The following is a 13,173-nucleotide window of genomic DNA, read 5'->3' as shown; positions in this document are numbered from 1 at the left end:
AAAAAACAATCCTTTTTGTCTCCAAAGTTGAGATCACCTGAATGATGTACACCAGTCCAGAATGAAAGTGTACAGGATCTGTCTCCAGTTAATGTAACCAGACATGTATCTCAGATACATGAACTCTTCATCAGGAATCAGGAAATGTCAGTGAAGCCTCAATCTGGTTTGTGAGTGTATCGCATATGAAATTTTGTACTTGTGAGCTTCTGTCAGTTTCAGGTCTCACTGAAATTTGATGAACCATAAAACATGTTTCGGGTTGTTTTGCTCCCTAAATTAAGTTTAGGAGTGATACAGTCATATTCCAGATTGGGTCTTTAAGTACTGAAGAAAACTGTCCACATGTATTTTTGGACACAAATTGTTTTGTTATGAAATCGAATTCTTGGACTGATCTAAATGTTTTTAGTACGATGTGCTGTCTGGAATATTTTTTGCAATAAAGAGAAGCCACAATTGTTTTTAATAATCTTTTTTAATATTTATCTATATAAACATTATGAAACGTCAAATTCTTAATTGAGACAAATGTAGACGAACAAGATGTGCTGAAGCAGTAGTCAGTTTAGAAACACGTGATGGCACCATAACAAGCAGAATCCTGTAGATGGTTAATGGAAATATTAATTAGCATACAGTTCCCAGTGTAATTTGCAAAAAGGAAAGCGGTTTTGTTCAGTGAGAAACCGGTTGCGTTGACCACACATTCAGTCTTCTTCTTGGAACCTCCAGATGGCGATCTCTCCGTTGTCGCTGCAGGAAGCCAGGATTCCCGGCTCCTTTGGGTTCCAGGCGACACAGTTGACATCCTGGTTGTGAGCTTTGGCCGCCTGAGCAGCCAGCGAGAACACCGGCTGGTCTGGATCTGCCGTCTCATCCTCCTTAAACACTCGCACTGCATCGTCACCGCAGGCAGTTGCCAGAGCGCCAGTCAGCGGACACCTGAACACAGATTAACAGAATTGTTAGTTTGATCTGACAAGGTGATGAATTCAGGTGCATATAAACCTGCAAGGATCAGCTGAGAAATTTACATCAGTGCAAGTTGATGAAACCATCTGTCTCGAGGAGTACAAAAGAAACTGCTATTAAAAAATAAATCTAATACCTATGATTTAGCATTAACCCCCTTGTTGAAAATAGAGAACGCGTTGTTTGAGATATAATAACTACTGCAATAACTAGACATTGTGTATGATTAATGAAAAAGCAGCCTGATCCACAGATGTCCTCAAAATCAGAGTGAAGACAGACAGGACTGAGGTTTCATTATACCTACAATATACTGTGTGAAAATGAGATGAGACGGGTCTTACCAGGCAATATCGTACACTGTTCGTCCATGATACCCAGACAGAGTGCAGACACACTTCCAAGACAGGTCTAATGTTTCAAAAGCAGAGCAGAAAGAAAAGAGCGAGATGACATAATTCACCAGTTGCATGAAACATGAGTCATTGTCACATATTTTTATGTGCTTTGACAGAAATGTTTAAATTTAGACTTTAGTCACTTTAATTACTAACAAAATGAACTGAATGATTGTAGTCATCAAAAGTATATAAATAAATCGATAAATATAAGAATAACAGCTTTAATTTGTAAATCAACTCACAAGCTAGTCTTAAATTATGATAACTGTCTGCTAAATGTTTTTTTTAAATTGATTATTTCATCAATAATTAAGTGACAAAATCATTTCAAATTTTGTGATTGTTTAGATCGTTATTTAATTCTTAATTCTATGTCAACATTAACGTCGTCTACCTACAACCTCACAACACCAGCTCACCCTGTCCACTTTCACTCGGATACTCCTTCCAAATCTTGACTGTGCGGTCGTCGCTGCAGGAGGCCAGTCTTTGTCCGCTCCCATCGAAGGACAAACTCCACACTGTGGATGTGTGGCCCTGCAAGGTGGCGCGGCACTCCCAGTCATCATCCTCTTCCTTGTAAATACAGATGTTGTTGTCGTAACTCGCGGAGGCCAGAAGCTGCAGAAACACGTAGTGAACACAGTCTAAGATAATACAGCAGTAAAGGAGAAATCAGTCAGGTGTACAGAGCAGGCTGTGACTCACCTCTTGTGCCGGGTGCCACACAACGTGCTTGACATCTTGTGTGTGAGAGTTCACCACGGTAACACACTCATAATCGTCCTCTTCATCCACTGTGAAACACAAACAATAATAATCACATTCCCTGCCGTTGCATCTGATGTGGTGACACACTGTAGTTTAATACAAACCTTCCCAAACCCAGACACTCTTGTCTCGGCTGCATGTCGCCAGCAGATTCCCTGAAGGAGCCCACGCCACACATTTGACCTCGTTTTCATGTCCTTCCAACACAGTCAAGCTCTAGAAGACAAGATCAGCATCTGGTTAAAATCTGAAAAGATACAGCATTTTCAGCAAAGTGTGCAGAGTTTAAACATCTAATCTAACCTCAAAACCATCATTCTTCTTTTTCCAGATGCATGTAGTTGCATCAAAGCTGGCCGAGGCCAAATAATTCCCGCAGGGAGACCACGCCACCTTCCTCACTGTGCGCTGGTGTCCATCCTCAAGCACACTCTTACATATCCAAGAGTCACCTAAAAATAGAAGAAGATATTTTATTCTTGATGTCTCCCAAAACCAAGCTGCACAAATAATGGATGCACAAGCAATAAAAGTCAGGTGGTCTTTTATTAATTTACCTGCACTTAAGAGTTGATTGATATGATGATATGCTGTGAGATAATATAACTTTATCCACCATAATGCCACACTGATAACACAGAGATAGTTATCCCTTTAATATCTCTTAATATCAACATAGATTTACAGGATTTTTGGATCATTGTAACAAATTACCTTTTTACAGGTATCTAAACACTGGATTTGCAAAACCTGACTTGCAAATTCCTATCTGGTTATTTTATCTATAAATCTCTCAATTAGGCAATCAGACTATTATATCCTCATATGCATCACTGATGTGATATAAAATTACAAATACTGTGATAGAGGATTTTTATCCATAATCACCCATCCCTTACCTGCACCAATATAAAAACTATCATTGAAACTGGAAAGAAATAACATTACAAAAGTTACAAATCCAAAACCTAAGTTGTATTTTAATAATAATCCCCATAAATAACATATTGAAGTGCAGCCCTCTCTAAGTTCCTTCATAAGGCAGTTAGACTTAAACAATTTTAAAGTCTTAAAACAACAGTCAGGTGTCCATATGAACACTGAAAGAGCTTTTCCTCATTGTAATCATTCCTCCTGTTCATACTGGCTATTAAAAGATCCCCTTCAAATGTGCTTTCAATGTAAGTGATGTGGACCAAAATCCACAATGTGTCCACACAGTCATGTTGTGCAAAAATGTATTTTTAAAAGTTTATCTGAAGCTCTGGAGCTGGAGTGAATATCTGACACATTTACAGTCTTTTTACACATATACAGTCTCTTTGTTTCCTAAGACAGTGTTTCCCTGTTGAGCTGTGGTGGAAGTATAGTAACAAAAAGAGGGACTTTGCCACTAAAAAGACCGTAACGTTGAAAGATATCTACTTGATTTGACTCACTTGCATGACTGAAGCTTCACATTAGCTTCAGATAAACTTTTAACTCAATTTTTAGATTTTCCATCACTTGTGCATTATAACGAGATGTTCTGATGGTCAGTATGAGCAGAAGGAATGATGACATCAAGAAAAACACGTGCCAGTGTTCATTTGGGCTCCTGACTGTTGTTTTAAGACAGACAGAACAACTGTGAACCCGTCCTTTAAGCACCAGATAACTGTGTCAGAGCGGTTAATGAAAACCACAAACTGCAGCTCACCCTCTCGTCCCCAGATCCGGATGGCCTTGTCTCCTCCACAAGACGCTAGCAGAGTCCCAGTCGGGCTCCAGCTAACGAACCAGCAGCGAGAGTCCGGGTGAGCGTTCAGTCTCTGCACCAGAGTAAGAGCTTCCTTCATATCTGAGCAGGTCGATGATATAATGATCGATCTGTGGGCTGCTGTCAGTCAGTCCTCTCTGTCTGCCTCTGTCCGTTACTATGTGACAGTTAACAGTTAACCCGTTACCAAGCACCGCGACGCACCGTAACAACCGGCCACAATACGCAGCGCTGCTCTCACACACTGAATATCTGCTTCACCTCTGAAGAAATGTGAGAAAATTATGTGTTTACATCAAGGAACAAAGTACAAAAGTTCACAAACACAGCAACCATGACGGAAATACCGCCATCTTTGTTATCTGCGGCTTTGCGCAAAGCATCGTGGGGCTTTTTTCTTTTCTTTTTTTCTTTCTTTTTTTTTTTTTTTTTTTTTTTTTTTTTTTTTTGGCCACAAAAGTGAAATTACATACATATATACATATATATAACAGAACAGATAGATCATAAAAAGGAGGGGAATAAAATGAAGTTAAACAAAAATATAATCAAAGTAGGGTAATTAAACACAGCAACTTATCAAACATTCATAAAAGCTTTCTGATAAAAGAATGTTTTAAGAAGAGATTTAAAAGACACTAAAGCTGTTGCCTATCTGATCTCAATTGGAAGACTGTTACACTGTTCGGGGACTCTACAAATATGTTAAGATTATGTGTGATATATAGCCCAATAACACAGATAAATTGACTTAAACTTTTGATTATGTGAATTATAACATTTTAAAAATACATAGCTACTGTATAATGTTATCAGATAATCACAATAAAAATGTAGTAAAAGTAATAATGTCTCATATTTACTGCTGTAGTTTGTGTCTCTGAGTCACCAGTAGGTGGAGGACTGAACTCTCCTTGCAGCTTATCGAAGCCACGAAGAAGAATGTTGTGAACAAGGAAGTCAGTATTTTACAGGAAGCCAGCGTAAGCTGCCTTTTGTTTTGTTTTGTCTTTGTTTTTCTGTACCAAACCGGTGGTCATTTCCCACCAGGGCAGTCATCTAGATTAATTAATAGTTGGTAGTTTGTTTCATTTGATTATATCAACTTTATTTGTGTGTGACAGTCGGGGAGATTTGGCGTTAGCCGTGAGCTAGCTTCAAACGCTAACAACAGAGCTAACAGGCCTGAAGCCGTCTGTTCACTGTCTGCCCGTCAGTCAGACTCTCATCCTGTTTTAAACCAAGGAGACAGATTTAAGGTTAATCGTCGTTTGATAACATTAGATAGCACTGTGAACAAACCGCCGGGGTCGCTGTCAGCTGTTCATCGGCTAGGTGACGTTAGCTGTTCAGGCTAACTGGTTTTATGTGTTTTGACTGAGCTCTTTAACGTCACTAATACTGTAAAGAGACATTAATTGCTACACTTCATCAGCCGAGATTGGATGACCATGTATGCCCCACCGGGTTCGACCGCTCCTGGAGGCCGGAGGAGGAGAGGGGGCACCTCCCTTCCCAAGCAGCCGGAGCGGAGCCTGGTGTCAGCCCTGCCCGGAGCCCTGTCAATCACTGCGCTCTGCACGGCTCTGGCGGAGCCGGCCTGGCTCCGGGTTCACGGAGGCACCTGTCCGAGACAAGAGCTGGGGGTGGCAGATGTCCTGGGGTACATTGACCCTAAGCTGCTGGACGGTGAGGGCCGACACCAGGCCGTTAAAAACGAGCAGTGAACCATAAATGAATCTGTCAGCGAGTTGTAATGTTTTGTGTTGTCACTGTGTCCCTTCAGATTACTGTGTGAACCCGCAGACCATCTTGTTGCTGAGGGTGATCGCTGCCTTTTGTTTCCTGGGCATCCTGTGCAGTCTGACTGCATTCCTCTTGGATGTGTTTGGACCCAAACATCCTGCTCTGAAGATCACACGAAGATATGCATTTGCACATATTCTCACAGGTATTAATAATCTGTCATGCTACAGCTTATGTTCATTTTCTAGGAAAGCAAATTGTCACTTTTTGTTCCAAATTGATCAGTTTCACTAACTTTTTTTCTCTGTTCATCTCTCATCAGTGCTGCAGTGTGCCACAGTCATAGGCTTCTGCTACTGGGCCTCGGAGCTCATCCTGTCTCTACAGCAACAACACAAAAAGTATCACGGCTCTCTCATATACGTCACTTTCGCCATCAGCTTCTACCTGGTGGCAGGCGCCGGCGGAGCCTCGATCCTCGCCACAGCCGCCAACCTCCTCCGCCACTACCCCACCGAGGAGGAGGAGCAGGCTTTAGAGCTGCTCTCGGAGATGGAGGACAGCAGTGAAACTTTCCCTGCTGATTATGACATTGCCAATCAGTTTCAGCCGCCGCCTGCCTACACGCCATAATGCCACCAGACTGGCCTTGTTAACACTTGCTTCTCTCTGAGCACGGCTATTGGCTTGACGAGCAAACCCACTCTTTATCAAAAGGATATCGTCGCAAATCCTCTCCATAATGAACACAAGTGTGCACAGTTAGTGCGCAGACTCCTCGACTGACAGTGCTTGGGTGCATGAGAGCTTTCTTTAGTGGTGGCAGAAATTTAGGAGACGATTCTTACTTTCACCACTGACGTTGTTAGTGATTTGCATGTAAATGGCTTTTAGGATTTGGTCCTTACATGTAAAGCAAACTAAACTGTAAGGAGCGCTCAACATGGCTGATCACAAGTAATTGATGAAACAGCCACAGCCTGATCAATGCCATTTATTGGATGTATTGCTTTTGGTTGGTCGTGGATGGAGCTTTGTTAAGCATCATTTTTGATTTAATTTTTGATATGCTTGCCATGTGAATGATTTTATTTTACCGATACATCAAAAATGCAGAAATACACTGAGAAGATTGTTTTAGACATTTCTTTTATATATTATATCAAACGGACATTTATTTATTAATTAGTTGTCTGTGCTGTGTCCTCTTCGATTTCTTTTGCTTTGTAGACATCTGTCACTGGTTTAGTCTTATATGATCGCATCTGTGCGTGAGATAACGCAAGACAAAAAAACAGACTGTCAGATAATGTGAGACAGGTCTTTGTGGTGTTTTTGAAAAAAAAAAAAAAAAAAAAAAGGGTCATGGCATGTGTTGTGTGTTGAGAGCTAACAGCCACGGAGAAATTCAGGAACATTTAGTTTCCATGTTTCACAAAGCAACATTTAATAACAAAAACCTCACAGTCATGTTCTTGTATATGATTTTTTTTTTTTTTTTTTTTTTTTTTTAAACACCCTTATTTGTACTTTGTGGTTACCATATGTGGCAATTTCAGTATGTGTTTTCTATGCATGAGTTCTTTTGTGTGCAAATTTTAAACCTTCAGGCGGAATCTCACGGGAACGTCTCAAAAGGTGACGGTTGAGGCTTAAAGTTGTGATTGATGTGGTGATTCAGTAGTCGGTCGTGTGTTGTTCTGTTCACACCATTTCTGCATTTTGTTCCTCAAATTGTCGCTATACTTTCATCACCAGTATGTAAATATTGATTGTTTATACATAAAAAAAAGTGGTCATAATAAAATAAATGCCCTATTTTGCCTCACACTTGTCATCTATAACTTGACACTGAATCTACATCAGCCTCTTTCCTGTTTTACATCCTTCTTCCACCAAATGCAGCCTATAGGTAGGAGCTGTAGATTTGATTCAGCAATATGTTGACTTTGACATTTCGGTCTGACCAGGGTATTTCCGTCTAGACATAGACGCAACATGGCATTACAGCAAGTAAGAGCCTTACAACCTAATAGACTTTAAAGGGCATACAGTATGGCTTGCAATCTATAACAGCATTACATTCATTACTGCCTTACTCACTTACTTGCTGACAGATGCAGAGCGTTGTGCAAAAGGGAAAAGCATCAATTAACAACCATTAGATGTATTTTATATTTTTGAAGAGCTTTTCCATTATTTCTGTGAAATCCTCCATCAAGACACCAAGAGTTAAATTCTAAATGGGACAGGATATTTCAAAGGTTAAAGCACTACGTTTTGCACTCCAAGTGTGACTCTGTAGCCAAATGACTTAAGTTAATCAGATGAATAAACAAGGGGAGGAAGGTTGTTTAGGAGGGGAATAGGTCAGTCAAGGCAAAGAAGCGATGGCTCTTCTCAGAAAGTAGAGCTTACATGGCAACGTCACATAGCTGATGGTATATATACAGACAGTCTCCACAAGATCAATATTACAACCATCAAAAGTCTTCACAGGCTCGGCTGCATTAAGTCAGATCTCGCTTCTCTAAAACACTCAGATTGAAACTAAAATCATGCTGGCAACCAGGACTCTGCTGTCAAAACAAACACTGGCTGTTCTTTCTCGTCAGCCTGCCTGCTTTGTTCACCACGGTGACTATGGCAACTGGGGAAATACTAATGTTGCACTGGTAAGTGAAACAAATCAATACGGCGTCAGATAGGGAAGAGAAAAAAAAGTAGAAAAATATTATTGTGTGGATTTGTGAATCACAATGTGTTCCAGGTTTTCTCAGGATGTGGCTGGTGGGATGGGACTGATGTCCATGAGGGAGTATAGTGAGTATCAGTGCTGCAGAGCTCAGGACAGGAATTTCAGTTTATCGCATTTCAGCAAGCAGAGATTGTAATTCACATCTCTGTCCTCAGCACCATGTACCACCTGAGCCGCAACGGCGCTCGATTCCAGATGTTTGCTCCAAATCAGCAGCAGATGCATGTGATGGACCACATGAAAAAGCAACCTAGCTCTGGCGAGAACCGGTAGGCACATTAGGATACACTTTGAGACAGAGTAGGGTCATATAAACTTGTCCAGCGGATTACTTGATCTTGTATGTTTTTTCATCTGACTTGACTAATTCCATAAGATAGCATTTATGGTTATTTTTGGCCCTTGCAAAGGAACATGATGATGGAGTCGGCTCGCTTCAGTCATAATCAGGGGATGATGCAAATGCAAGACCTGTCCAAGCTGGATGTGAACAGCTTTGATGCCCTCATCTTTCCTGGAGGCCACGGCGTCACCAAGAATCTGTGAGGAAGAATGAAATATGAAGCAATAACTAAGAGACTGTGTAGTTTAAGATAGAATACAAACAAACACAGCAAAGCACTAATATTCACTTTCAACTCTTTAGATCCTCTTTTGTGAAGGATGGCAAGGACTGCAAGTTGCATAATGATGTGGAAAGGGTGCTTAAAGAGTTCCATCGTTCCCGCAAGCCTATTGGGTATGTATCATTTGTTGAATATTCAGTCTAGCAGTACAAGGATGAGTATGTCTCTGCTGAAATATGTTCAAATATTGATGGGCAGCAGTGTGACATTTTAATTTCTTTTGGCTATACAGTTGCTTAAAATCACAATTTAAATCTGAACATGAACATGAGGCAAATTTGCAGACTGTCACTGATTCCAACTTTGTACTTTACCTTAAATTGGATTACTTTGGTGTAGGTAAACACATGAGATTTAAACGATCCCTGTTACGGAATTGGGACGTTGCAGCAGCTGTAGAAAGGAAAAAGTCTGACTGAGTACTGCTGAACATCTTTTGTAACCATGGATATAAGTTTGGGATAAAAAAATCACCTACTACTGACTAGAGCAGTTTAGTATAATAGCAACACTATTTTAAAGGTTTCATAGTTTCCTAAAAAGATCCTAGAGAGAAACTGATGTATAGAAATGCAAATAGAAATTCTTTGTAGGTTTCCAGGACAGGATGATGTGATATGATACTTATGAAGAAAATAGATACAAGTGTTCAAATGGTACGCTTTCAATTAATCAATTCCAATTGATTAATCAGTACACAGCACATCAGATGAATATTTAAAAAAAGTAAAGTTTATATACCTTCAAGCCTACAGTTGACAAATGGAAAGTAAATTTATGTTGCACTTGATACCAAATTACACAGTTCTCTCTTGGAAACGTGATGTGTTTAGATTTGGGTTAACTGGAATAAATCAATACTAATAGTCGCATTAATTCTTTGACCTGCTGGCAGTGTTTCCTAGAAACAAAATTTTACTACCACAACATATTTCCATGAAAAAAAGGATAGATAGAGCAATATTTGTGTTCAAATTCCTGTGAACAAAGCCTAAAGCATCTCAACAGCCTTTGTTTACACAAAAATAACATTTTGTGACTACTGTGTAACACAGATGCAGTTGTAACCTTTTAGCTCGTATTTCTATTTTACAATACTAAAGTTATAAAAAAATGTCATCAACACACAAAAATTCACAAAAATTAGCAATGAAAGGCAAATTTGCAAATTTAATAAATACTTTGCATTAAAACCATTAACTGACGTGAAGACAAAAAAACTGTGACTGTGACTTTGTCATGCAAGTTGATGCTCCATCTGGTGAGAGTCTCCACTCCACTGATCACAGCAGACACAGTAAGCACTGCACATGTGTTGAATAGTTTTTACTCTCTCAAGTGGAAAGCTTACAGTGAGCAACATGAAGGTAATCAGACCAGGCAAACAAATCCACATGTTTAAAGCAGACAGGAAGAAATGATGATACAAATAAATGTATGTGGCAGGAAGTGACTGATCCTCTGGCTGCTACTTTGGCAAAGAGGTACTGATGAGCTGAGGAGAGGCAGCTGTGCAGACAGGTGACAGGATCAGGTGAGGGGACACCTGGTGGCCAGGTCTGCGACGACAGGAGAGGCAGGATTACAGGATTTAAAGAGTGAAGTTGGAGGCAGAGGAGGAGAGAGAGGAGGACGAAGCATCTGTCGCCGGGGCAACATGGGGTTAAAAGGTATGTTGAGTTTTAATCTTGACCCATCCTTTTTTTGGCATTAAGCCCAATAAAGAGTAAAAAATTACAATACATTGAGCAAAAAGGTCAAATGAATATTTTTACTTTTTTACAAGTGATAAGAAAGGCCATAAAAATGTGTGCAAGTGGGGATTTATTCTGCAGTGTAGGAGTCAGTGTCACTGTTGCTGTTCTTATTATTCATCTGCTGACAGGAGCTTCACTGTTTTCTGATCTGCCCTCCATTGTTCTATCAGAGTTGTAATTGCTCTTTTGAACTGATCTGTTCACAAAACAACAGAAGAGGCTATAAATTTATTATTTGGCCACATTTTTCACAGTAATAATTTAATCCCTGATGACAAACACACTTCAGTGTGTCTATATTTCATCTCTGCAGCTCCTCCACAGTACAAACTCCCCTCATGTGTTTCCTCAGATTTCATCAGTGCTTCAGTCTTGTTTGATTTAGGAACATAACAGAGAAAAATCAGTTTGATGCACCATTACCTCAAAACACCTGGACCATGACCAAATTGTCAAATTTAATTCAGCCACTTGTGGTCACGTAGCCTACTTTGGAGTTGGAGGGGCAAAATTTCAAATTTGATTCGGTTCATTTTGCAACAGCCAACAATGAGGCAAGTTTGCTGACAGGCTGTTACGAGCAGATATCAGTGTGTCTCTGCGTGACAGTGGCGTTTTATTTTGACAGATGGGGGAGCTGTGCTTTCTGTGCCTTCGGCAGCCAATTAAAACTGCTCTACATCCTCATCACAGACTACACTGAATTTAAAACTCAGCAGACATTTGCATCCGCTGTCAACCACTTGCATTGTCCATAAAGTGCTTTGTGTAGACTAGTTGTTCCTGGTCTGTACTGTTGTGTGCCTGATATCTTTAATAAATCCCATGTATGAGCATAAAATAGCACCTGTGTTTCTTTTAAACCCCTGCACATCCACACAGGTGTCTTCACCTTGGCTGATTAGACGCCTGCTCAGGTGAGGTCATCAAATAAGGACAATGAAGGTGTAAGTGTCCCAAATCCCTGATTCAGTTAGGCCCTTTGTTGCTCTTTCTCTCTCCCCATGTTTCCAGTCTGTTTCAACTATTTAACATCAAATAAAAGGCCCAATGTAGGTCTGTCTTACCTGATTTACCATAGTCATCCATTCAATCTGCACTGTGCCAAATACTTGTGAGATCCCCCTTGAGATGTGAGCAAGTAGTCAAATACTGACTTCATATATTTGGGTTCGTCTTCATGTATTTGTAGGCAAATAGTGATAATAATCAGCTGACAGTCTGTAATCTTGCCTCATGCTCTCCTTTTGTTCACTATTGCATGCATTAGAAGTTTTACAAGTATGACTAGACTGAGAGTCCCAGTGCTGCATGCTGGGAGAGACAAAGCAATTATTCATACACACCCTGATCAGTCCTGTCTTATAATCTTGACTTTATAAAAACCTCAACTGAATGTGTTTCTGTCTCAGACTGGCCAGCATGGCTCCCTTGCTGGCCTGCCGCGTGCTGCCGGGCATCGAGGTGACCATGGGCTACGAACGGGATGAAAGCACTCGCTGGGGGAACTGGCCTCACACGAACATGGTTCAGGCTGTAAAGAGCATGGGTGCTCGCCACAATGTGCGTGAGCCATACATATCCTTTCAAAGGTCTCTTTTTACAACAGATGTTAAAACAGCTTTATACTAATTTTGCCAAATGCTATTTTTCTTGTGAATGAACTCCTGCTTCGACCTTAACGCTTTCCTTTCACGAAGCCTATGTGGACGAGAAGAACAAAGTGGTCAGCACCCCTTCCTTCATGTGGGAGACCGAGTATCACTATCACTATATTTTTGATGGCATTGGAAATATGGTCAAACATGTCATGCGCATGTCAACCAAGTGAGCTGAGATGAGGCGCTGGAAGAAGTTGGTGCTGACGTGCGACTCACATCTCTGTAATGTGATGAATTCTTACCTGAAACAATATAAATGCTTTAGATAAATAGCAAATGGCTTGTCATTGTGCTGTAATTTTTCACTGAGTAATGTGTAATTTATGGTGTTGGTTCATGCAGTTGAACAGATCACATGTGCACTAGGTGAGAGTCATTTGAACTGAAGAAAACAGTTAATTGTGACAGACGGGGACGAATCAGGGTATGTATTACCAAAACACTGGTGACAGCACACCTCCTCATTTGATCAAAGGTAACACTTCTCTGTAAACTAGAGGTCTGGAATGTGATGACAATCGCTCCTGATCCTGATCTTGATCTGGATCTTGTCATGGTTACACAGCAGTACTACTTTGGGACCATAAAAAGCACCCAAAATGTACATTACACACCATGAATAGTGTTCCTTGGGTTCATTTAGGCTAAATCAACAAGGATCACCTTGTATGTTCTGTACACATTATTATTCATTCTATTTTTTCAAACTTCACTAAAAC

The 13,173-nt window shown here is 40.4% G+C and overlaps 3 protein-coding genes across 3 annotated transcripts; 2 read left to right on the top strand and 1 right to left on the bottom strand.

The window, feature by feature from the left end:
- Positions 1-23: 23 nt before the first annotated feature.
- Positions 24-4,294, bottom strand: ciao1 (cytosolic iron-sulfur assembly component 1). Its single transcript, XM_042420609.1, has 7 exons — positions 3,847-4,294; positions 2,451-2,599; positions 2,252-2,363; positions 2,085-2,173; positions 1,796-1,997; positions 1,320-1,386; positions 24-945 (listed from the first exon to the last, which is right to left on the bottom strand). Exons 1-7 carry the CDS (start codon positions 3,983-3,985, stop codon positions 711-713), a joined length of 993 nt encoding a protein of 330 aa, XP_042276543.1. The 5' UTR covers positions 3,986-4,294; the 3' UTR covers positions 24-710.
- Positions 4,295-4,785: 491 nt separating this feature from the next.
- On the top strand, positions 4,786-7,480 carry tmem127 (transmembrane protein 127). Its single transcript, XM_042420610.1, has 4 exons — positions 4,786-4,889; positions 5,342-5,595; positions 5,693-5,857; positions 5,975-7,480. Exons 2-4 carry the CDS (start codon positions 5,352-5,354, stop codon positions 6,283-6,285), a joined length of 720 nt encoding a protein of 239 aa, XP_042276544.1. The 5' UTR covers positions 4,786-4,889; positions 5,342-5,351; the 3' UTR covers positions 6,286-7,480.
- An 861-nt stretch (positions 7,481-8,341) lies between these two features.
- gatd3l (glutamine amidotransferase class 1 domain containing 3, like) lies at positions 8,342-12,729 on the top strand (the record flags this gene model as incomplete). The annotated part of the gene is made up of 6 exons (XM_042421232.1): positions 8,342-8,475; positions 8,566-8,679; positions 8,821-8,952; positions 9,057-9,149; positions 12,206-12,371; positions 12,490-12,729. Coding segments are annotated over 6 exons (774 nt in total), but the record flags the coding sequence as incomplete, so codon positions are not given.
- Positions 12,730-13,173: the final 444 nt, after the last annotated feature.

The sequence above is a fragment of the Thunnus maccoyii genome, chromosome 9 (genome assembly GCF_910596095.1).
Source record: "Thunnus maccoyii chromosome 9, fThuMac1.1, whole genome shotgun sequence".
Taxonomy (NCBI): Eukaryota; Metazoa; Chordata; class Actinopteri; order Scombriformes; family Scombridae; genus Thunnus; species Thunnus maccoyii.
This window is presented reverse-complemented; position numbering and strand designations above follow the sequence as displayed.

What these genes read in the sequence shown, in the direction of transcription:
- tmem127 (XM_042420610.1), top strand. Translation starts at nt 5,352, where the DNA reads ATGACCATGTATGCCCCACCGGGTTCGACCGCTCCTGGAGGCCGGAGG. An exon ending in TGACCCTAAGCTGCTGGACG is followed by an intron (nt 5,596 to 5,692) that starts GTGAGGGCCGAC and finishes GTGTCCCTTCAG; the next exon opens with ATTACTGTGTGAACCCGCAG. An exon ending in ATTTGCACATATTCTCACAG is followed by an intron (nt 5,858 to 5,974) that starts GTATTAATAATC and finishes ATCTCTCATCAG; the next exon opens with TGCTGCAGTGTGCCACAGTC.
- ciao1 (XM_042420609.1), bottom strand. Translation starts at nt 3,985, where the DNA reads ATGAAGGAAGCTCTTACTCTGGTGCAGAGACTGAACGCTCACCCGGAC. An exon ending in CCGGATCTGGGGACGAGAGG is followed by an intron (nt 2,600 to 3,846) that starts GTGAGCTGCAGT and finishes TTCTATTTTTAG; the next exon opens with GTGACTCTTGGATATGTAAG. An exon ending in TGTGGCACCCGGCACAAGAG is followed by an intron (nt 1,998 to 2,084) that starts GTGAGTCACAGC and finishes GTGTTTCTGCAG; the next exon opens with CTTCTGGCCTCCGCGAGTTA.